This window comes from Rhinatrema bivittatum, chromosome 2 (genome assembly GCF_901001135.1).
Source record: "Rhinatrema bivittatum chromosome 2, aRhiBiv1.1, whole genome shotgun sequence".
NCBI lineage: Eukaryota > Metazoa > Chordata > Amphibia > Gymnophiona > Rhinatrematidae > Rhinatrema > Rhinatrema bivittatum.
Window position 1 is genome coordinate 761,441,675 of NC_042616.1, and position 24,814 is coordinate 761,466,488.

The 24,814-nt window shown below is 45.2% G+C and overlaps 1 protein-coding gene across 1 annotated transcript in view; it reads right to left on the minus strand.

Annotated features, from left to right (window-relative positions):
- The window catches only part of ATAD2 (ATPase family AAA domain containing 2), a 471,993-nt gene that overhangs the window by 103,946 nt on the left and 343,233 nt on the right, over nucleotides 1-24,814 (minus strand). Inside the window, exons 22-24 of the mRNA XM_029591972.1 lie at nucleotides 7,602-7,761; nucleotides 4,640-4,762; nucleotides 4,199-4,351 (exon numbers count right to left, since the gene is read on the minus strand). Coding sequence (XP_029447832.1) covers nucleotides 4,199-4,351; nucleotides 4,640-4,762; nucleotides 7,602-7,761 — 436 coding nt within the window. The remainder of the gene's footprint in view (nucleotides 1-4,198; nucleotides 4,352-4,639; nucleotides 4,763-7,601; nucleotides 7,762-24,814) is intronic.

Consider the following 24,814-nt stretch of genomic DNA (forward strand, 5'->3'; position numbering starts at 1 on the left):
CGAGGCTCCGGTTCCACAGCATTGGAGTGCAGAAGAGTCAAGAGTTCTGTCTCGAGAAGTGGAGAGTGATTGATGGAAGCTACCGCCGGACAAGAAGGAGTGTTCGGTGAGGAAGTTTAGACGGTAACCCTGGTTGACTACAGTGCGCCATATATTGTGGAAAAGGCACAAGCAGCCTCCTAAAGGAATGGTTGTGGAAATTGGAGGTTGGCTTCTACTCTGTAGAAAGGAGTCAAAACTCCGATGCTGGACCAGTCTGCGCAGCTGGTTGGGCTAAAAGCCCTGGGTTGTCTAGGTTGGCCTCTTTGGGGAGGTGTGGTCTGCCGAGCTTGGGACTGAGGATAGTAGTGACATGGTTTATAGGAAATTTTCTAGGATCACATCTAAAAGACCTCTTGGTTGTAGCCGGGAACTCTGAGGTAAGAGAGCTGACGCAAAGTGTCATGGTGGTCTTTTAATTGTGTAACTGTCTCCTGAATTTTGTCGCCAAATAAATTGTCCCCGGTACATGGAAGGTCTAATAGCCTCTCTTGGACCTCCTGGCGTAGGTCAGATGATTTGAGTCATGCCCAATGCCTGGCGCTTATACCTGCTGCCAACAATCTTGAGGCAGTGTCAAAATCATATGCTGCCCTTTCTTCATGCTTTCCAGCCTCGAGTCCTTTCTGAAGGATGAAATTAAGGCCTTCTTGATACTCATCTGGTAGACTTTCAGAGAATTCCTGGACTTTTTTCCAAAGATTCCTGGAGTATTGAGTCATATAAAGCGGATAAGCTGCTATCCGTGCCATCAGCATGGAGCCATGGAAGACTCTACGTCCAAAGGCGTCCAAGGATTTTTGTTCTTTAGCTGGAGGGGCAGAAGTATGAGGTCGAGATCTTTTGAACTTTTTCTGAGCAGACTCAACAGATTGGTGGGGAAGCTGGCTTTTTTGAAACCTTGAGCTGACTGGACTAAGTAGGTGGCATCAGTTTTTCTATTCACTGGTGAAACTGTGCCTGGGTGTTCCCTGTTGTGTTGTAGCAGATCAAGGAGCACCTCATGAATTGGAACTGCCATAACCTCTTTAGGGGCATCGACAAATTGTAACATCTCTAGCATTTTGTATCTGGAATCCTCCTCCATCTGTAACTTAAAAGGAATGGTTTCAGACATCTCCTTGAAGTTAGCAAATGTAAGATCTTCAGGAGGGGAGTGGCGGCGTTCTTCTGGGGGTGAAGGCTCAGACAGGATTTCATCCGAGTCTTGAGTGTCGGAAGAATCATCACCTCAGGGATCATAAGGTGCGTCTCCAGCACCTTGAGGGTGCTTAGATGGAGTTATTGGTCCAAATCCGGCCGGATCTGGAGTGGCACCGATAGGAAGAATGGAGGCACCGATGGAGGCAGTGAAGGCATCGGTGCTTTCGATGGACTTCGGGATGGCCAGAGACCCGACAGTCCTGGAACAGGCTCCGGCATCGGTAAATTCTGTTCCTCATCCGAGGATATCGGAATTGGTATCGGTGTCTGTGGTCTTGGGGGTGCCGGTGGAATGGCAGGAAGCAGTGCCGTTGGCAAAAGCACCGATCAGGACATCGAGATGGTCAAGCAGCGGAGCCAGCATGGTAGGCATCGGATCGGGTGCCGGCATGGGCGCCAGTGCCGGTGGAGGCTGGAACTCTCGAAGTGCCTGGAGAACTGCCTCTTGGACTATCCTGCCCAATTCTGCCCTAGAAGCTGGCATTGGTGGCACAGCTAATGGGGGTAGAGGCTCAGAAAGGGTCCACATGTATTAGTGGAGTCTCGGCTCCCAGCACCGGTGCCGGTGGGGAATGCCTCGATGTCCCGGGTCCAGAAGGGGATAGGACCCCTCTTTCCCCGGGACTTCGCTGTAGTTCTGATGTCGATGGCTTGCTGGTGGAGGCATCGGCAGAGATGTCTCCTTGATGACAGTACTTCTCTCGATGCACCGAGGAAGATGACATCGATGCCTTCGAACATATGGAGGATGGCGAAGGAAGGTCATCAATGACTCGATGTCGCTGAGACTTTGATGGTGACTGAGTCGATGATGACTTGCGACTCTGTGTTGTTTTAGCTGGAGTACATGGAGATACTCACTTAAAGAGAAGCTCCATGTTTTCCAAGTTGGCCCTGCGGCCTTTTGGTGTCATTTGGGCACAGTTAGTGCTTTGTTGGACGTCATGAGCGGGGTCTGAACATAAAACACACACGTTGTGAGGGTTCGTAATGGACATCATCTTTGGGCACTCGGGACACTTTCTGAACCCGGTCGCCATCTTCTTAGAAAAAATAAAGGCAGCGTGCGGTTGTGGCTGTCGGGCACAGATGGAAAAAACACCCCCAGGAACCGACTGCGAGGGACAAGGTAAACTTACCGGTGTCAACGGGTATCGGCGGTCGTTAGGGGACCCTGGGATGGGGTAAAAGTTTTAAATTTTTAAAGTTAGTTTCCGTGAGGAAAAGTTGTGAGAAATTCTCACAGAGCTTGAAGCTCCAAAGATCTGCGAGGCTACTGCTGAGCGGAAAAAAAAGAGAGACTGAAGAGGGACCCTTGCTGGATGCAGGGTTAGGGGCATGCTCAGTGTGCTAGTCAAAGTTCTAGAAACTTTGACAAAAGTGTTCCATGATTGGGCTCCATCCTGATGTCTCCCACATGTGAGGACTACCATCCTGCTTGTCCTGGGAGAACGTTTGTGCCTTGGAGAAACTTCCTCTCCATCTGCATTGGAAATGCCATCAGTAGCACCTAATGTAGATAACCCTCCAGGAACTGGTACCTTGGCTTCTCCACCAGATTCTCTAAGTCTCCAGCAGAGGTTAGACTGTAAGGCTACTGATGCACCAATGCCAACTATTTTTCAAATCCAATGCTTCCTGGGTCTTTCTGTTCAGTTTCTCCTCATGACTGAGGATATCAATATATTCTACAAAGGAGGAGGAAAGGCCTCATCGTCCTGGATTACTTGATGAAGACCAGTGGCTACCGTCTGGACTCTTGAGTCTGTTGCAATTCTTAGGAATGATGAGTGGATGAGCTCTCTTCTCTACATGAATGCTTTGGGGGATTCAAAGTAGCAGCCAGAATTTTCCCATTCTCAGCACTGCATATCGATGGAGATCAATGCCGATGTTTCTTGGCCTTTGCTCGATGCAACACATCAGAGCTCCTTGAAGCTGGAAACAAAGCAGTGGAACCCTTCGATTTCCTAAGGTGGGAGAAGCTAAACAATGGCTTGTTTCCCTGGCCTTAGTGGGCACTTGATGTTAAGGGGAATCGATGTCCTCTTGTCGATGCAGCTTCTAGGTCCCTTGATGTTGATGGGCTAAGCTTAATTCTCGAAGAGCTTTTCTATCCGCTCTCAACAGGAATGGTATCCTCTAGCGGCCATGTTTATACACATAGCCACCCTGAGAAATTGTAGTCCTCCCCCAGGCAAAGCATACAACATCCACGATAGATATGATGTGTTTTCACCAGGGGCACGTATTGAAACTGTCAGCTCCCATCACTTTCTAGGACATTGGCTGTAAAACAAGTGAGGAAAAATCAAATTGCTTGATTTTAACCAAAACCTGGCCAATGCTGCCCACTGCCCAGTGCCCTAATGTCAGTGCAAGTAGTAACCAAAGAAAAAGAATATTTGAAAATGCTTGATAAAACCTACCTAGTGAACCTAAGAGGGCTGGTACTGAGAGAATCACGAGACCCCACCTAATAAAATGAATTTTAAGGAAACTTTCCTCACCATGAGAAAGAAAAAAGTGACTGTGGGGTTGCATGGAAAAAGAAGACAGAAGGCTCTGCATCACAGGTCACATGGCACATGCTCAGTTTAGCATGCTGAAAGCTGCTAGAAGTTTTTGACTGAAGTTTCCACCCTGGGCTCCATAAAATGACCTCATCCGCATATGAGGACTTCGTATCCTGCTTATCTTCGTAAAAATCTGGGCTCAATAGTTCACCGAAAGGACATACATATACAGACAAGGTGAAGGAATGAGACTCCCTCCCTTCAGTAAGTAGGATAAAAATATATATCTACAAGACAGAATAGAGAAAGTTTTTTTTCATGCTTTCTAGTTTATTGTCTTTACCATATAAGTCATAAATTTTGAGTTTTCATTCAATTAAGTTGTGAGAATTTGTGACATGAAAGAATATTGCCATTAAGTCTAAGTAAATGAAACTTACCAGTAGAAAGAAGGGAAGGCGTGCTAGCAGCCACAGGCATAGCTGGCATCTTAAGTTTTTCACTGCGTTCAGTTTCCAATTTCTTACACTCAGCAGTATTGTGTTTTGGCAATACATAGTAATATGATGGGACATACTTTGAAGAGAAGCAACCTTAAAAATGAAGAGATTTTGGAATTTATGTAATGCCCTAAAACAGAATGCTTTACAACAGATTTACATATGGGTATAATGAGTTCTTGCCCCAGAGAGCTTACAATACAAGTAGGCACTTGAGGCAATAGAACATGACTTTCCTAAGGGCACAAGTATCAGGGAAGATCTAAGATCTAAGCCTTGGTCTTCTGGATACCAATCCATTATTCTAACTACAAGGCCATTCGTCTCTCTGGCAAACCATTTTTTTTCTTTCAAATATATACAATCAGCAACAGTACATACCCCTTTTCTTTCGGGATGCCTGAATTTCTTCACAAAGTTTTTCAAAGTCTTCATCCAACTCTGCCTTAATAATTGCATATGCAGTGTCTCTAAGAGTACATGCTCTGTGCCTGATTAGACGATCTGAGAAGACAGAAATTTCCTAGTTTATAATTAGGGAAGTGCAGAAGAAAAAAAAGTGCTTAGTTTCAATCATGTTGTTGGGTCCTTTGACGGTGGTGGGGGTTAGAAGAGGAATTAGATTCAGATGACAATCAATATGGCCCTGACCTTTCACGGTCTGGAGTATTGATAGGCAGACATAAGTGAAAAAGCACAGGATTGCTTCTAAGGCCAAGTCCATAAGCAAAACACTTTAGCATTGTCAATTTTCAAAAAGGCTCATCATCCAATGCTAGCAGTAAATGTTTTATGGAATATCATAAGGCTTGGGAATAACTGCACAGAGTGGCAGTTGCTACCCTTAAGAGAAACATGGGGGTAACCTGCATGGAGTAGCAGATACTACCATAAGAAGCTTGCTGCATAGACTGGATAGACCATTCGGTTTTTCTCTGCCGTCATTACTATGTTGTCTCAGTTTCAAAAGAACAAAAAATATTTGTTTGCCATTTAAAGTCAGTGGGTAATATACTTTTGCGTTATGATTCCAGTTTGTTATTTTTAACTATTTTATGCTTTTTTCTTTTAGAACTTATTTTCTTATGCTATGTATGTTTTTATTGGAAGCAGCTTTGAACCTTTCAGCTAGGCGGTCTAGAAAGTATTTTAAATAAATAAATAAATTACACCTATTTTGGGCTCCAGAATTGGTAGTTTATCAACAATTCTCATGAAACTTGTGGGAGGAAATCATCAGGAGGAAAGAATTCCAAGGTACCTAGGCTGTAGCAAAGTGGCACCAAAAGTGTGGTATGAATAGCCTAAAACTCTGTAAAAAGGCAAAAGGATACCAGCATTGGCAGGAGTTGTCCAAGGCACTGTCAGAGGAGCAAAAAAATGAAAGATAAGTGTGGGAAGAACACCCCAAGGCTCCAAAAGAGGACACCAGCAACAGTGCATGAACCCTTGATGGCAGCATGAGAGGCAAAGTGTCAACAAAAGTGGCATCAGCAACCTAAGCCAACATGAAGGGAGAACAAAGTAGAAAAGGTGGCAGAAAAACCCCAAGGTACCGATAAAAGGACCAAGCAGTGGAAAGAGTGGCATCAAGACACCAAAACATGAGATACAAAGCAACCCCTCCCCAGAGTGACAGCAACACCTCAAGATGTAAAGTCTTAGGTATGGCAGCAAGGCACAGTAGCAGAAAGAAACCCAATGTATAAATTCTGGGCATGGCAGCAAGGTTGAGTGGCACAAAGACCCCTAAGGTGTAGCATGAGTGGTACAGCAGAAGGCAGAATGGCATGGGAGATGTCTGTATTCCTGTTGAAGTACTTGCCAAATACCAGCCACTGGTCAGATAAGTACAAGAGAAAGATCTCTCATCACCAGTATCACTTTTCTAACATAAGCTTTTATTACATTACCTGCTTGAATTTGATCTATATGCTGGATGGAAAGTTTGATGTTCTTGTGAAATAGGCTATCCGAATGAAACTTATCACATTCAGGACATTTAAATTGTTACACTTATAAGTGTGGTTTGGTGTCTGTAAGTTGCAAGGGTTGTTTTATTAAGAAAGCTTTTCTCATGTTCTGTGGCTGAAATCAGGCTGCTCCATCTATCGATATTCCAGTTTTACATGAGATCTTGCTTACTTTTTGATACTTTCACTACACTCAGCACATCAAAATCGTTTCTCTTTTGTATGATTTCTGTTCTGCTTATATTTCTTCCTTCAGACAAATTTTTTTACTAAAGAGGAAGAACAAGTGAATTATATAGTTTTGAACAGTCCGCGCTCAGTGGGGCGGATTTTAAAAGGCCTGCACGCGTAAATCCAGAAGGATTTACGCGCGCCGGCACGCCTATTTTGCATAGGCCACCGGCGCGCGTAAAGCCCCGGGACGCGCGTAAGTCCCAGGGCTTTCGAAAAGGGGCGGGAGGGGGGCGTGTCCGGGGCGTTCCCGAAATGATGCGGCGTTTCGGGGGCGGGCCTGGGGGCGTGACGTCGGCCCGGGGGGCATGGTCGAGGCCTCTGGACCAGCCCCCGGAACCGGAGGACGGAGCGGGGCTGCCGGCCGGTGCGCGCAAAGGTAAAGGTTCGCGCCTGGTGCGCGAACAAAAGTACGCGATCGCGTATTTTTTAAAGATCTACTCCAGTGAGCGCAGAGCTCAATATATAGTCTCTTCCCAAATCAAAATCTCAGGAGAAATGTGCAGCAGTACTACCCATCCTACACATACTCAGACTCCAGGATCCAGTGTCACTGGATCCACAGAGCAGCAATAGGCTGTAATTTAAAAATGCTTCACTCTGAATTAATCTAATTGAATATATTTAATTAGTGGGACACCCCCTTTTGTTTCATAGACCCCACAAATGAAACAAATGAGACCCATTCATTTTGGATGTAACATTCGTTTTAAATGAATGCACATCACTATTTGTAATACATTCTTAAAACAGGACAAGTATGTTTATAAAACAAGGTAAGTAGGCATTGATAAAATGTCTTCTAAGTTTCAATGAACATAAATAACCATTAAATTAATTAATTTACATTTCATTCATCAGTATTGTTTCAGATATTACAAAACTCTTTAAGACACTAGTTTAACTAACTATACTTTGAGGGCTAACTTATCAAATATATGTGCTATCAAACTCCCAGAAAAACTAAGGATTATATTTACCTTCGAGCCTCTAAACGGGATATGGTGAAATGGAAAAAGTAAAAAAAAACAACCTGAGAATATATATCTGGACAATCTTTATTAAATTATATAAACTGTTTATGTAGCCCTAAATTGCAATATCCTAATAATTTTAAGTGGCATCTTAGAATATCTCACCTGCAGGATCTCTGTCTGGGTTATATTCTAAAGCATTACTGCAGATCAGATCAATATCTTTCAAGTAATCTTTCACCATCTGATACTTGTGCAGATCGATTTTACTGATAACAGTTGAAAGGTCCATTGGTTGTGCTATAACTGTAACATAATCAGGAACCTGGAAATTCAATGACAAAAGCTGTATCCCATATCATCATAAACATGTACAAACCTAAATCTTCAGCAGATTTTATCCAGTTTGAAGCAGCAATAATAGCTACATAAATCAGATTACCAAAATTATCAACTTGCTTGCATCTTGGTTTAGTTATTTCCTTAACTCCAATTAAAGGGAAACACCAGTATCGCATTAAAATGAAAACTGGCTGGTGCAACGATTAAATGTTGCTAATATTTAATAAAGAGTATCCTAAACATGAATACAATGTATCAGAGAGGAAAAGACCTCAGCACTGGTATCAACTGAACTTTACCGTCAGAATTTTTAACTAGTAGTTACGATCATGGGTCATAAAAGCACGATGACGTGACACAATGTGAATGGCTGAATTAAGTTTAAATAGTGAGCCTTTGCCAGGACTGCCATAGTCCGATAGAATCTTTAGAAGGAACACGTCTTGAAAACACGATGTAAGTAAATGAAGCAGTTTTTTCATTGAAATAATACAATGCCAAATTTTGAACTTAGATGATCGTTATTTCAGGATTACATTGCCCTGACGCAGCATTGGCGAAACGTTGTCAACGTCGACGTCTTGAATTGCAGCTGTTAGCAGCGCTGGTTGAGCATTGTATACAAACTGTTTAATTGCTGGCATTTGCTGAAAAGGCTTTCTAAGTCATTTGCTGAAAGGTTCTTCAAAGAAATCTCCACATTAAGATAAGTGTGAAAAATTGGTCTCTATTGGGCGAATATGTTGCTTACAAGAAAACAGCATTTGCGAGATATTGATTAGGATAATATCCAATTGAAATCTGGTTTTACTTTCGAGCTATACTTAACAAGAGAAATAATGTATAGCCATACACAAATGGAAAATAGAAAATCAGTTTAACAAATTATTTTAATAAAATTAAAAATAATTTAAAAACATTTTGGGAAAATAATAAAAAGAAGAGAGGTTTTTATGACCCATGATTGCAACTACTGGTTAAAAATTCTGATGGTAAAGTTCAGTTAATACCAGTGCTGAGGTCTTTTCCTCTCTGATACATTGTATTCATGTTTATGGTACTCTGTATTAAATATTAGTTATTTCCTTTGCATCTTATTCCTTGGTTTACCTTTCTATATATATTTGAAATAGTAGCACAGAATATGGCAGATAATATAGGTCCATTCAAATGTGCCCAATTTATTTCCTAATGTAATACTGTAATCTCAGTTTTTCTCTGATTTTCCTTTATTTTTTCATATAAGTTTCCTCTGTGTTTATCTCAGCCATTCTTGATTTCTATTATTATATTTGTCTTTACAACCTTCTTTGGGAGACTTTTCAATACATCTGCTACCTTCTCTATGGAAAAATAATTTTCTAAATGTAAATGCGTTTACTTGCTTTGTTCTATAAGTGTACTTCCACTGACAAGTGTTTACTTCCTATGCATTATTTATGCTTAGAGGTATTTGAATATATCCATGATGTTACTGAAAGTCAGATTATGGTCACTAGTTAAGGATGACACCTTGTGGTGATACTTTTATAGTCCATGGTTGCAGAGTTACAGAAGGAACCCTGATGCATAGCCCATTACCCCCTCTCAGCTGAAGACTAACTACAATGACTAGACTAAGAATGTTGAGGAAAATTAAAAAATAAAAAAAGGGGGAAAATTCCCATATAATTGTGAATGCTCATGTTACCAGATCCCAGCCCTGGCTCCAACTAAGCAGGAAGTAACTACTGGTTCAAAAACAAAAAAACAAAACAAAAAACCCTGAAAGAAAAAACTAGGTTTGGCGTATTTAGTAACTAGCTTGATATTTATTCACAAAATATTACAAATTGTGTTTCAGTAGTAGACATTTCTTTTTGATAAGTTAATGTGTTTTAGTTAAAACTCTATAGATATTTGATTTAAAAACTTATTATGATTTTTGTATTAAGATATGTTCAATATAAAGTGATATTTTGTTAGTTGTGCATCTTTGATGTAGTTTTAAAGTGTAATCAGTTAGAATAAAGTCTTCCAAAATAATCTAACTGTATTAATGTTCATTACTGTATGTATGTGTTGTGGAAACATTTTTCCAATGCAATTTTTTTGGTATCAAAAGTTCAAAGTTCTTTTTACAGAAATTTTTGCTTATACAATTTTCTATAGATGTTTCCTCTTCCAGAAGCTGCAGGAAATGAAATGCTTTTGCAAAAAACTCATTTTGGAATTGTGAAACCTTACTAACTTGTAGACTTTTTTTGATCCAAATCTTCAGTCTTGCCATAATTGTTTAGCACAATACTTGGTAATGACAAAGCAAATTTACTTACCATAAACAGTGTTTTCCATAAATAGCAGGATGAATTAGCCACGATCTGTGGTAGTGGGCCCCTTGGCAGCACTGGATGGAAACAGTCTCTCAAAGCTATCAGATCTTTTGCTCCACTGAGCATTTATAGTCAGTGTCCCTTCAGTGCATTCCAAAAGATTCTGTATATATAAGAACCTGATGTTCAGGGAGGAGGGCAGGCAGCTCATGGCTAATTCATCCTATCTATGGAAAACGTTTACGGTAAGCAAACTTGCTTTTTTTCACATTGATAAGCAGGGCTGAATTAGCCATGATCTGTAGGGAGTCCCATAGAGGAAAATTGTTTCTTACCTGCTAATTTTCGTTCCTGTAGTACCAAGGATCAGTCCAGACTGCTGGGGTTATGCCCCCCTTCCAACAGATGGAGTCAGAGAAAAGCTGAGAAGCACCTCCTAGATAACCTGGTGTGCCACCTGCAATCCCTCAGTATAATCAATATCAAAGCAGAATGAAGTAAATTTAACAACCAATGACTAGATCAATCCAAACATTAATCTCTAAGAAACCATAACTGGTGAAAAAACTATGTCGTAGTGTAGGTGTGGAATCTTCGAAAAAAATCTGTAAAGAGAAAATACAAGTAGCCGAGCAGACTCTCCTGCATATATACCCATGGGCGGGCGTCTGGACTGATCTTTGGTACTACAGGAATGAAAATTAGCAGGTAAGAACCAATTTTCCTTTCCCTGTACGTACCAGGATCAGTCCAGACTGCTGGGATGTACCCAAGCTGCCCTAAGAGGGGTGGGACTCGGAGAGGCCCGCTCGAAGCACACTGCTGCCAAAAGAATCCACTTGTGGATCCCGGACGTGTGCAAAGATTTCCAAGTGGCTGCCCTGCAAATTTCTTGAGGCAACACACATTGGCTTTCTGCCCAGGACGCCGCTTGCAATCTGATGGAATGCGCTTTAAGACCATCTGGTACTTGCTGCCCATGACATATGTACATCGAGGCAATAGCCTCTTTCAACCATCGGGCAATAGTAATCTTAGAAGCCTTACACCCCTTCTTAGGACCGCTCCATAAGACAAACAGATGATCAGACAATCGAAAAGGATTAGTCACCTCCAAGTACCGCAAAAGAAGCCGGCGAACATCCAATCTCCTCAGATCCTAGGCCTGAAGAGAATTCCGATCCACCTCTGGAAAGGCTGGCAACTCAACTGTCTGGTTGATGTGAAAAGCCGATACCACCTTTGGCAAAAAGGAGGGTACTGTCTGAAGCGAAACTCCAGAGACTGAAATTTGCAAGAATGGCTCTCTACATGACAATGCTTGAAGTTCGGAAACTCGTCTAGCCGAACAAATAGCCACGAGAAACATCGTCTTGAGTGTTAAATCTTTCAATGTAGCCCGTTTGATAGGCTCAAAAGAAGAACCGCAAAGCCCATGGAGAACCAAATTCAAACGCCACGAGGGACATATCACGCGCACTGGCGGGTGTGTTTGGCCCCTTTCAAAAAACGCACTACATCCGGATGTCTCGCAATAGAAGAACCATCAACCTTACCTCTCACATTCTAACACCGCCACCTGGACCTGGAGCGAGCTGTACGCCAAATCTTTCTTTAAGCCTTCCTGAAAAAAGGCAAGAATGTAGACTATAGTGGCCTGCCGTGGGGACACCTTCAACCCGCTGCACCAAGAATCAAATACTTTCCAAACCCTAACATAGGTGAGGGAAGAAGAAGTCTTTTGCGCGCGTAGGAGAGTGGTGATCACTGCCTCCGGATAGCCTTTTTTTTCCTCAATTGCTTCCTCTCATAAACCAAGCCGTGAGACAAAAGCGAGCTGCCTGATAAAAAAATACGGGACCCTGTCTCATTAGATTCGGTAGATGACCTAGATGTAAGGGGTCCTCTGTCGCGAGGTTGATCAGATCTGCGAACCACAGCCTCTGTGGCCACTCTAGAGCCACAAGGATGACCGGCCCCTGGTGGGACTCTATTCGTCTTAAAACCTTTCCCACCAACGGCCAAGAAGGAAATACAGAGGAGAATGTCGGGAGGCCATGGAAGGACTGGGCATCCACTCCTTCCGACCTGTGCTCCCTTCTGCAACTGAAGAACCGAGCCGCTTTTGAGTTCAGTCGAGTCGCCATCAAGTCCAGCTGAGGAGCCCCCAACGGCGCCTCACGAGCTGCATCGCCTCCTCTGACAGTTCCAATTCGCCGGGATCTAGCCGCTGATGGCTGAGAAAATCTGCCTGGACGTTGTCCACATCGGCTATATGAGATGCCGCTATGCGGGCCAGAATGCGTTCCACCCAGGCCATCAACTTGTCCGCCTCAGAGGCTACCGACAGACTCCTTGTTCCCCCTTGCCAGTTTATGTAAGCCACGGTGGTCGCTTACATAATGGTGGAGAGGATCCGTACCGCCCGGTGTCGGACTACTGGAAGAAATTGGCGTAGCGCTAGACGAACTGCTCTGGTTTCCAACTGATTTATGGACCACTTGGTCTGCAGAGGTGTCCACTGACCCTGTGCCGCTCGCGATTGACAGACCGCCCCCCCCCCCACCCGGACAGGCTGGCGTCCGTCGTCATGATTAGCTATTGTGGATTTTCCAGGTCCACACCCCGAAGCAAGTGATCAGATACCAACCACCAATTCAGGCTGGCTCCAGTAACTGCAAGGGCAGGTGAACTCCTCCGATTTGGGATCCCAACGGGAAAGCAACGCCCTCTGCAACGGTCTCATATGAGCAAAGGCCCAAGGAACCAACTCCAGGGTAGACGCCATAGAACCAAGAATTTGTAAATAGTCCCACACCTTGGGCAAAGGGAGGGCCAACAGACGGCGAACTTGAGCCATTAGCTTCTCCATCCTCAGAGGCAGGGAAACCTTGCCCACAGATGTGTCGAAAAGCACTCCCAGAAACTCCAGTATCTGAGATGGGACCAGCTGGCTCTTGGCGTAATTGACGACCCAGCCTAGCGAATGCAGACTATGCAAGACAGACTGCACCGCCTTCTTGCAAAGCTCCTCTGATTTCGCTCGAATGAGCCAGTCGTCCAGATAGGGATGCACTAATATGCCATCACGCCGAAGGCAGGCTGCGACTACTACCATCACCTTGGTGAAGACTCGGGGAGCTATTGCCAGCCTGTATGGAAGGGCGCAAAACTGGTAGTTCTCCCCCAGAACCATGAACCTCAGGAACCTCTGATGGTGCTCTTGTATTCCTATATGCAGGTAAGCTTCCATCAGATCCGAAGAGGCCAAAAATTCATCTTTGTGCACGGCCGCAATGACGGATCTCAACATCTCCATTCGAAACAGAGGGACTCGCAACGCTCTGTTGACCTTTTTTAAATCCAAGATCGGGCGGAACAAGCCCTCCTTTTTGGGGACTACAAAGTAAATGGCGTACCGACCGGTCCGGCATTCGTCTGGCGGAACCTGGACAATCGCTCCCAGGTCCTTCAACAAAGACAGGGTTTGAAGAATCACCTGACGTTTTGCTGGCACCCCGCCGGGAGACACGAGAAACAGATCCCAAAGAGGCCGAGCAAAATCCAAAGCGTAACCGCGATTTATAATATCTAGTACCCATTGGTCCGAAGTGATCTTGACCCATTCCTCGCAAAAAGGGAGAGTCGTCCCCCTATCTTCGGCACAGAGGAACAGGCCAGCGCACCTTCATTTGTTAGTGGCAAAACCATGAGAGGTTCCGTTGCGCTGAGGCCGCCTGCCACGAAAGGAATGCGCCCATGCCTGCGACCGTACCAACATTTGCGAGGGGCAAAGGAGGCAACCCTGCCAGAACGGAAGCGGCGTTGACCACGAAAACAACCTCAGGAGGCGCCGAAGGGTCGAGACGGTCTGGGCTTGTCCTCAGGTAGCTTGTAAACTTTGTTGTCTCCCAAGGCCTTAATAAGTTGTTCCAGATCTTCTCCAAACAACAGTTTCCCCTTGAAAGGAAAGGAACCTAGCTGAGACTTAGAAGAGGCATCAGCCGACCAATTACAGAGCCACAGCAGTCGCCTCGTGGAAACCGCCGAAGACATGGTATGTGCAGAGGTAAGGAGAAGATCGTAAAACGCATTCGCCGTATAGGCAACTGCAGATTCCATGCAGTTCGCCTGCTCCGTCTCCCCTGGAGGGAGTAGCTGCTGAATCCAGCGGAGGGTAGCCCTCTGCATAAGGTCGCTACAAACGGCGGCCTGCATTCCCAGCGCGGACACCTCAAATATCTGCTTGAGCAAAATTTCCAGCTTTCGATCCTGAAGATTCTTAAGAGCTGCACCTCCCATCACGGGAATCGTGGTGTGCTTAGCTATGGCCGTGATGGCCGAGTCCACCTTCAGAACCTTAAGAAGATCCAAGGACTCACTTGGTAGCGGATAAAGCTTTTCCATGGCCCTGCTGACGCGTAAAGTGGCTTCAGGCGCATCCCATTCCCGGGACAGAATTTGGAAAAGCTTCGGATGAAAAGGAAAGTTTGAGGTGGATCTCAAAACTCCGATAATACCGAATCCTCCAGAGAAGAATCTGACACTACATGTGGAGCTGGGATCTCCAGTTCCTGAAGCACACGCGGGATTAACTGATCCAGTTCCTCCTTACGGAACAGGCGGAGCACCTGTGGATCATCTCCCTCCAGCGGAGCGGCACTATCCACATCATCGCCCAAATCTAGCATGTAGAGGTCCTGAGGCACTGGATTTAAAGGTATGGAGGGCATAGGAAACCCCCCAACCGGAACAGAGGAAGGAAGCCAAGGTCCAGCACACCCCGGGGGTCCACAGCTTTTTGCCAGGGCAGGATATTGCGCATCCCAGTCAGCCTCAGCTTCCAGATATGTCCTATGAAGGAGTAATACAAATTGGGACGAAAATGGGTGCTGTCGCTTTAAGGAACCCCCCCCCCCCCCCCGGAGGCAAAGTGGAGGGAGGGTCTGCATCTGGCTGCCGGTCGCGGGGCCGTTGGGGGCTCAAGGCTGGCGAGGAGAGAGGAGGGAGATCTTCTGATTTATGGGCAGCCTAACATGAAGACTTTGGCTCAGACTTTGGTTCACTCAGCTTATCCAGAATCCTTTGCTATCTCTGACCTAACTGGAATTTCTGGCATACAAGGAACTCAGACTGACCCGAGCTTGAATGGCTTCTGGGAGACATCTGGAATGAATTCAGACCTATTCAGATATGATGGAGGGTCATGAGGTCACAACGAACACATGGACCAGGCCATGTTCTCACAGAATACTGTCTCGACTTGAGGGGCCCAGTGTAACTGGAGATCCCCATGAGATTAGGAGTCTGATCAAAAGACTGGAACGAGTGAAAGTAGACACGTGGGTATCCTAGGCCTAATTGGATCTCAATATGGAAGGCAGGACCAGGGTATCTTAGACATAGGTTGTCTGATTTGGCCACAGGACATGTGGTACCCTCGCCCCCAGGAATACACCGGGAGCACAGACCCTCACGGGAGAGCCGAGATGCCGGCTCCCCACAAGCCCCGCAGCACGACCCACGCGGCATATCAGAGCGCACGAAAAAAGAAAAGGCAGCTGGATGAAGGATTCCATCCCCTCCAGAGGCCTGGGAGACTACGGCAGGCTAGGGTTGAAGAACGGATGTTAAAATACTGGTAAAAGCTTCTTTATGTATTTTTTTTTTCAGCCAGCAAGCAGGAGCAAAGACTTCCCTGTAGTAAAATCAGCACCCACCAGAGGAATAATTATCGTCTCTGGGCTTGTGGGTGGGGGGGAAGAGTAACCAGCCCACCGGTAAATACTCCCCCCAGCTCACCAGATAGGGATACAATCTCCGGGAAAAATGGCCTTAGGGCAATGCCCTGCCATGCCTGCCCTTCAGGATGCTCTCAATACACGTGCCTTTGCTGACAGGATTTAATAATTTTTTTTTTTTTAAATCAAGATTGATCTAGCCAAAGGTGAAAGAGATATCCCAAATGCCAAACCTTATACTTAAGGTAGCGAATAATCACTGAATTTGACAAGGATCAGGACCGCATGTTATGCTCTCTTTCATCTGCTGGATTCAGAGAAATACTGAGGGATCGCAGGTGGTACACCAGGTTATCTAGGGGGTGCTTTTCAGCTTTTCTCTGATCCATCTGCTGGAAGGGAGGCATAACCCCAGCAGTCTGGACTGATCCTGGTACGTAAGGGAACTGAGAGTTGCATCAAAAAGCTGTTTTTGCAATCCAGACCCAACCATGGAGAGCAGACTACTTGACTTAAGAGCACCTCAGTATGGCATGTCCCACTGCATTGTCTTTTGTAGCTAAGGAGTCCAGTTGGTAGTGGGCATTGAAGGTGTGCACTGAGGACCAAGTGGCCGGTTTTCCTTACCAGGGCTCCATCTGATGATGTCACCCATATGTGAGGACTATCATCCAGCTTGTCCTGGGATAATGTTCTTTCCTGATTTATGCTATACTTGCTATGAATAAAGCAAAATTGCTTACCTTGTAATCGGTGTTTTCCCAGGACAGCAGGATGTAGTCCTCACATATGGGTGACATCAACAGATGGAGCCCTGGTACGGAAAACTTCTGTCAAGAGTTTCTAGAAACTTTTGGCTGGCACTTTGAGCCTACTGAGCATGCCCAGCATGCCATGATATTCTCAGCCACAGGGGTCTCTCTTCAGTCTCGTTTGTAGCAATATGCGTGAGCTAAAAAACATAGAAATGATGGCAGAAGAAGACCAAACGGCCCATCCAGTCTGCCCAGCAAGTTTCACACTCTCTTTTTTTTTTCATACTTATCTGTTTCTCTTGGCTCTTAGTAACCTTTTGGTTCTATTACCCTTCCACTCCCACCATTAATGTAGAGAGCAGTGTTGGAGCTGCATCTAAATGAAATATCTAGCTTAATTAGTTAGGGGTAGTAACCGCCGCAATAAGCAAGCTACACCCATGCTTGTTTACCCCGACTTTGTAATTCAATCCTTGTTGGTTGTCTGTATATAGATCCACTTTTCTTCATTCCCCCTGCCGTTGAAGCAGAGAGTTATGCTGGATATGCTTTGAAAGTGAAGTGTCAGTCTTTCTCCCCTGCCGTTGAAGCAGAGAGCTATGCTGGAAATGCTTGAAGTGTCAGACTTTCTCCCCTGCCGTTGAAGCAGAGAGCTATGCTGGAAATGCTTGAAGTGTCAGACTTTCTCCCCTGCCATTGAAGCAGAGAGCTATGCTGGAAATGCTTGAAGACTTCCTCCCCTGCCATTGAAGCAGAGAGCTATGCTGGAAATGCTTGAAGTGTCAGACTTTCTCCCCTGCCGTTGAAGCAGAGCGCTATGCTGGATATGCTTGAAGACTTCCTCCCCTGCCGTTAAAGCAGAGAGCTATGCTGGATATGCTTGAAGACTTCCTCCCCTGCCGTTGAAGCAGAGAGCTATGCTGGATATGCTTGAAGACTTCCTCCCCTGCTGTTGAAGCAGAGAGCTATGCTGGATATGCTTGAAGACTTCCTCCCCTGCCGTTGAAGCAGAGAGCTATGCTGGAAATGCTTGAAGTGTCAGACTTTCTCCCCTGCCGTTGAAGCAGAGAGCTATGCTGGATATGCTTGAAGACTTCCTCCCCTGCTGTTGAAGCAAAGAGCTATGCTGGATATGCATTGAAAGTGAAGTATCAGGCTTATTTGATTTGGGGTAGTAACTGCCATAAAAAGCAAGCTACTCCCTGCTTTTTTGTGAATGCAAATCTCTTTTTTTATCCCCCACATTCATTTACGTCCTCTAGACTTTATGGATCCACAGTGTTTATCCCACGCTCCTTTGAAGTCTTTCACACTTCTGGTCTTCACCACTTCCTCCGGAAGGGCATTCCAGGCATCCACCACCCTCTCCGTGAAGAAATACTTCCTGACATTGGTTCTGAGTCTTCCTCCCTGGAGCTTCAAATCATGACCCCTGGTTCTGCTGATTTGTTTCTGACGGAAAAGGTTTGTTGTTGTCTTTGGATCATTAAAACCTTTCAAGTATCTGAAAGTCTGTATCATATCACCTCTGCTCCTCCTTTCCTCCAGGGTGTACATATTTAGATTCTTCAATCTCTCCTCATAAGTCATTTGATGAAGACCTTCCACCTTTTTGGTCGCCCTTCTCTGGACCGCCTCCATCTTGTCTCTCAAGATGGAGGCGGTCCAAAAAATAAAATAATAAAGCGTATCGGACCCAACTCCTCAGGGAGGTGGGTGGGTTCTGTGAGGACTACATCCTGCTGTCCTGGGATAACACCGATTACAAGGTAAGCAATTTTGCTTTATCCCAGGACAAGCAGGATGATAGTCCTCACATATGGGTGATTAGCAAGCTACATGCTGAGTCATTCTTATATTGTACCAACAGAATACAACCTGTGCAACAAGCACAACAACTGGTGTACTGCTGGAAAAAATGAGGCAGCCTGAAATCACAGCAGGATGGATGTAGGAGGAGTTGGTGTTATACTGGAAATAAGTTCTTTAAGACAGATTGTCCAAAGGCGGAATCTTGTTGTCCTTCTTTGTCCAAACAATAATGAGCTGCAAAGGTGTGAAGGGAACTCCATGTTGCAGTTTTACATATGTCAAGAAAGGGCACTGAACGATAGTGTGCAACTGATGTGGACATAGCCCTTACTGAATGTGCTTTTACTTGCCCCTGGAGAGGAATGTTTGCTTTTTCATAGCAGAATTCAATACAGTCTGCTAGCCAGTTGGAGAGAGTCTGTTTTCCTACCACAACTCCTGGTTTATTTTTGTCAAAAGAAACAAAGAGTTGTGTGGATTTCCTATGGACCGCAGTGCGGTTTAGGTAAAAAGCTAGTGCAGGTTTACAGTCCAAGGTGTGTAAGTCTCTCTCTCCCTGGTGAGAGTGGGGTCTTGGAAAGAATAGGCAGAACAATTGACTGATTGATATGAAAATCTGTTACCACTTTAGGTAAGAATTTTGGGTGAGTGCGCAGGACTACTCTGTCATGGAGGAACCTTGTGTAGGGTGAGTATGTGACGAGAATTTGCAACTCACTGACCCTCCTAGCCGATGTAATGGCTACTAAGAAAAGTACCTTCTATGAAAGGAATTTTTCTTCACAAGAGTGTAGAGGCTCGAACGGTGAGCACATGAGCTTTGTTAGTACTAAATTCAGGTCCCATTCAGTGACCGGTGGTCAAATGGGAGGCTTAAGGTGGGGTAAGCCCTTCATGAACCTACTTACTAGGGGTTGTGCTGTTATTGGTGCATCCCCTATTCCCTTGTGGTATGCAGCTATGGCACTTAGGTGAACCCTTACAGAGGATGTCTGGAGACCAGAATCCGATAGGTGGTATAGGTAATCTAGTAAAGACGAAGTGGAGCAGGAGAAAGGTTCTATACCCTTTTGTGTGCACCATTTTGTAAATCTAGTCCACTTAAAGTGGTAGGATTCACGTGTGGAAGGCTTTCGTGAAGCTACTAGAACTTGAGAGACTTGTGCTGAAAGATTAAGTGGTTGGAGAATTAAGCTTTCAACATCCAAGCTGTTAGGGCAAGAGTTGTCAGGTTGGGATGACGCAACTTGCCCCGATTCTGAGTGATGAGAGTGCGCTCTGTGCCCAGGCGGATTGGTGGTGAGATCTAGAGGTCGAGGAGTATGGGAAACCTTACTTGTCGAGGCCAGTACAGGGCTATGAGGATCATTGTCCCTCTGTCCTGTTGTAGATTCATGAGAGTGTTGGATATGAGTGGGATCGGAGGATACGCATATAGAAGACCTGTGTTCCAGGGGCGAGCAAATCCGTCCCTTGGGACTGTTTGTCGACGTACATGGAAGGAGCAGAACCTTTCCACTTTGTGGTTCAGTGTGGACGCAGAGGTCTATGGTTCGGCGACCCCAGCGTTGAAAGATTTTGCTTGCTACACGTGGGTCCAGCGACCATTCGTGGGGATTGAAATGTCGACTGAGATCGTCCGCTAGGATGTTTTTGATGCCCGCCAGATAAGTGGCTCGTAGATGTAAGGAATGCTCTAGAGCCCAAGCCCAAATCTGTACTGCTTCCTGGCATAGCAGATAAGAGCCCGTGCCTCCTTGTTTGTTTATGTACCACACTGCTACTGTGTTGTCTGTTTGTATCAGCACAGTCTTGTTTGAGAGGCAGTCTTGGAAGGCATAAAGGGCATATCTCATCGCTCGAAGTTTCAAGAAGTTTATCTGATACTGTTTTTTGAGCTTAGTCCACGTCCCTTGTGTTTGAAGGTTGTTGACATGAGCTCCCCATCCCAGGTTGGAAGCATCTGTAGTTAGGATGACTTGTGGATTTGCCTGTTGGAATGGGAGACCAGTTTTCAATGCTGTTTGATTTGTCCACCAGTGGGGCGACAGACGTAACTGGTCGGTGATTTGAATTGTGTACGACAGTGGTTGGAAATCTTGTAGCCATTGAGATTTCAAAGTCCATTGAGTTCTTCTCATGGCTAACTTCGCCATAGGAGTGACATGTACTGTGGAGGCCATGTGTCCTAGTAGCACTAGAATTTGATGGGCGGATGTGAACTGGTGATGAATCATAATGTTTGCCAGTCGTGCCAAATTTTCTGCACGGTCGCTTGGAAGGGAAGCTTTCGCCACTGTGGTGTCGAGGTCTGCTCCGATGAATGTGAGGAGTTGAGACGGCTCGATGTGGGATTCTGGATAATTGATGAGAAATCCCAGAAGGTGCAATAGTGTTATTGTGGTTTTCAAGGCACAGAGAGCTCCCTGTCTGGATGGACTTCTGATTAGCCAATCGTCTAGGTATTGAAAAACATGAATGCTGTTTTTTCTTAAATGTGCAGCCACTACTGCTAGGCATTTCGTAAACACTCGAGGAGCAGAGGCCAGTCCGAATGGCAGGACTCGGTATTGGTAATGATTCTTTCCCACGAAGAATCATAGATATTTGCGATGTTGTGTTGAAATTGGTATGTGCGCATAAGCGTCTTGAAGGTCCAGAGAACAGAGCCAATCTCCATTTTGAAGTAATAGAAGGATGGTTCCCAGAGATACCATCCAAAATATTTCTCTGTATAGAAATTTGTTGAGATTTCGGAGGTCTAAAATAGGGCATAGGCCGCCTGTTTCCTTTGGACTGAGGAAATAGCGGGAGTAGAACCCCTTTCCCTGCTGAGACCGGGGAACTGGTTCAATGGCTCTGGCAGTCAGCAAAGTAGAGAGTTCTACTTGAAGATGAGATGTCTTGAGAATGTTTGACCAAAGTGGAATGGGAGGAGAATGCATGGGTATCGTGTTGAACCTTAGACGGTATCCCCGATGCAGTATGGCTAATACCCATTGATCTTTTGTGATGAGACTCCTTTGGTGTTGAAAGTAATGGAGTCGACCTCCGACTGGTAGGGAGGGGAATGGGGTTGAGAAAAAGGTTGCTGTTCTCTTGGTACGGTTCAAAAACCCACCGCTGGTCCAGTTTGGGGTGGTGGCTGGGTTTTTTGTTGTTTCGGTTGACGTGGACGTCCTCTCTGTGAGGAACGGTATAGACGTATTGAAGAAGCAGGGGGGTAATACCTTCTTGGTCTGTAGAAGGGTCTCCTCGAGTCCCTGAGTGATGGACGTCTTAGAGAAGATGTCTGATCTGCTGGTAACTTTGATAGCTGGCGGAGAGTCTCATGATGGTCTTTCAACTGAGAAACCGTAGCTTGTATCTTTTCACCGAAAAGATTGTCTCCAACACAAGGGAGATCTGCAAGCCGTTCTTGAACTTCCTGCCTAAGGTCAGACGCCTTAAGCCAGGTCCATCGTCTCGCATTTATTGCAGAGGCAGACAGACGAGTTGATGTTTTGAAGACATCATAGGCTGCTTTCACCTCGTGTTTGCCAGATTCTAATCCTTTGTCAACCAATGTGGCTAAAGGTAGTTGATGTTGTTGTGGGAGATTGTCCACAATACCCTGTACTTGTTTCCATAAGTTCCGTTGGTACTGTGTAATGTACAGTTGGTATGCTGCAATGTGGGCTACCAGCATGGACCCTTGATAGACCTTCTTCCCTAAGGTGTCCAAGAATCGTTGCTCCTTGCCTGGTGGGACAGAAGAATGAGGTTTTTGTTTCCGAGCCTTCTTCTGAGCGGATTCCACCACTACCGAATGGTGAGGTAGTTGGGGCTTCTGGTATCCTGGAGCATGTTGCACTAGGTAAGTAGCATCTGTTCTCCGATTCACTGCAGGCACTGAGCAGGGATGTTCCCACATTCGTTGTTGCAAGTCCAAGAGGACTTGATGGATTGGGATAGCTATGATTTCTTTCGGTGCATCCACAAACTGCAGTACTTCTAGAGCCTTATGTCTAGTATCCTCCTCTGTGACTAATTCAAATGGAATGGTATCTGCCATTTCTTTAATAAAATTTGTAAATGACAAATCTTCTGGAGGGGATTTCTTTCTCTCCTCTGGTGGAGAGGGCTCTGATTGCAGTTCTTCTGAGTCAGTGTCCGTGTCCACATCCTTCCATGGTGGATATTGAGGATGATAAGGGGAGTCAATGTCCTCTGGCTGGACACGATGCTTTGATTTAAATGCAGCCTTCTTTGGGATGTGTTGTGGCATCGTTGGATGTGAGGGCATCGATGGGGAATCGATTGGCCTCGATGGAAATCGATGTCTTGTATCCCCCGGTGGACCTGGATGAATTGGCATCGATGTATCTTTAAAAGGCATCGAGGGTGTCACCGGGACTTGAGCACGATGGAGCCCCGATGGTCTTGGGGCAGAATCGGAGTCTCTGCCGTCATCCTCCGATGATCTAGGAGCCAGAATGGCTGGAGTCATCGGTGGGAGAATCGGCATAGATGGCTGCGCCGATGGAGTCTGTGCATTTGGTGTTGGCGGAAAAGCCTGTAATAAGGCATCAATTCTATTCAGCAAAGGCTGAAAAGTCGATTGTTCCAATGCCGATATCGGTGTCGGTGCCAGCACCGATGGCAGTGTCGGAGGTTGTAGGTTCTTCAGAGCCTCAACGACGGCTTGTTGGACTAAAGTAGTCACTTCTTCCCTCAAAATCAGGGCAGTGTCCACTGCCACTGGGGAAGGCATCACTGGCGCTATCGGCACTTCCACGATGATTCGTGGTGGCACTTCCTCTGACACCGAGCCCGGTGGAGAGCGCCGCGTTTCCTCGTGTGCGGCCGGTGGAGTTGGCTCTAGAACACATACTTTTTTGGGCATCGACTCGATGGATTTCGATCCTGACGTCGATGGTGTACCATCCGCTGGATCGATGGCGATGCTGCTTTTTCTCTCGATGGCTTTTTGATGTCGAAGACGATGCTATCGATGATATTGACGGTGCCGGTGATGGACGGTCTTCGGCCCGTGTTTCACCCCGATGTTTTGTTACCGAGGGAGGAGTTACTCTTGGGGACGACGTCGACGATGGAATCTTTTTGAATAATTCTTCCATCTTGTCCAAACGGGCACGCCTGCCCTTCGGTGTCATCTGGGCACAGGTTGAGCAAGCCCAGACGTCGTGTCCTGATCCCAGGCAGAGAAAACATACATAATGTGGGTCTGTTATGGACATAGTCCGGTTGCAATCCGGACATTTTTTAAAACCCGATGCCATGATAAAAGTATGACCTAATAACGGTCAATGATCGGCGGGAATCGACAGTAAAGTGATCGGAATCGATCAGAAAACTATCTGAAAATGTACTCACCGAGACTATGTCGAAGGGAGACCCAATTATGAGAAAACTGTGACTGAGAATGTGAAAAGAAAAAGTTTTCTTCTATGAGAAGATGTGAGAAAATCTCTTTCCAGAGCTCCTAACTGCTTTGCTTCAGCAAGGCGGAAAAAAAGAGACTGAAGAGAGACCCCCGTGGCTGAGAATATCATGGCATGCTGGGCATGCTCAGCAGGCCCACAGGGCCAGCCAAAAGTTTCTAGAAACTCTTGACAGAAGTTTTCCATACCAGGGCTCCATCTGATGATGTCACCCATGTGAGGACTATCATCCTGCTTGTCCTGGGATAAAGATAGAAGCTACTGTTGAGTATAATAAGAATGAACTATATGTAAACAAATTTGTACAAGGTTGTACACATCAGTATACTGACTCCATGGACAAGATAAAAGATAATGATAATTGGTAGAAAATAGATGTAATGACCTATGACATTTTCCTATCAGTAATAAATATGTTGTGCTTGTAGGTAATTGCAAATATAAACTAGGTCCTGTTAACCTGTTGATTAGTCAGGGCCTAAAACCTATGGTATTTGAATAAAATGCAGAAATGTAACTAATTGGTGCAGTTAAGATAAAATTCTTTTAATTTTATGCTTTATTATGATGACCTTGTATTTAGAAACATTTTATAAGATTGATTGTAATTACTGGATTTCGAGAATGCCAACAGAGCCTGTTTGAAGTATAGTTTTCTCCCGTGTGATATTTTTCTTATGTCAATATTACATGTCATCCTTCCATATGACATCATGGAAACATACCTTTTCTTTGGCAACTCTATCTACAAACAATAAAGCGGAGTTGCTTACCTGTAACAGGTGTTCTCCTGTTACATATGGGTGACGTCATCAGGCAGAGCCCTATTATGGAACACTTAGCATGCCATGATCCCTGTGTCCACAGGGGTCTCACTTCAGTCTCGTTTGTAGCAAAAAGCGCGAGTGAAAAAATAATAAATGTAAGCGGACCCAACTCTGCAGGGTGGTGGGTGGGTTTTGTGAGGACTAC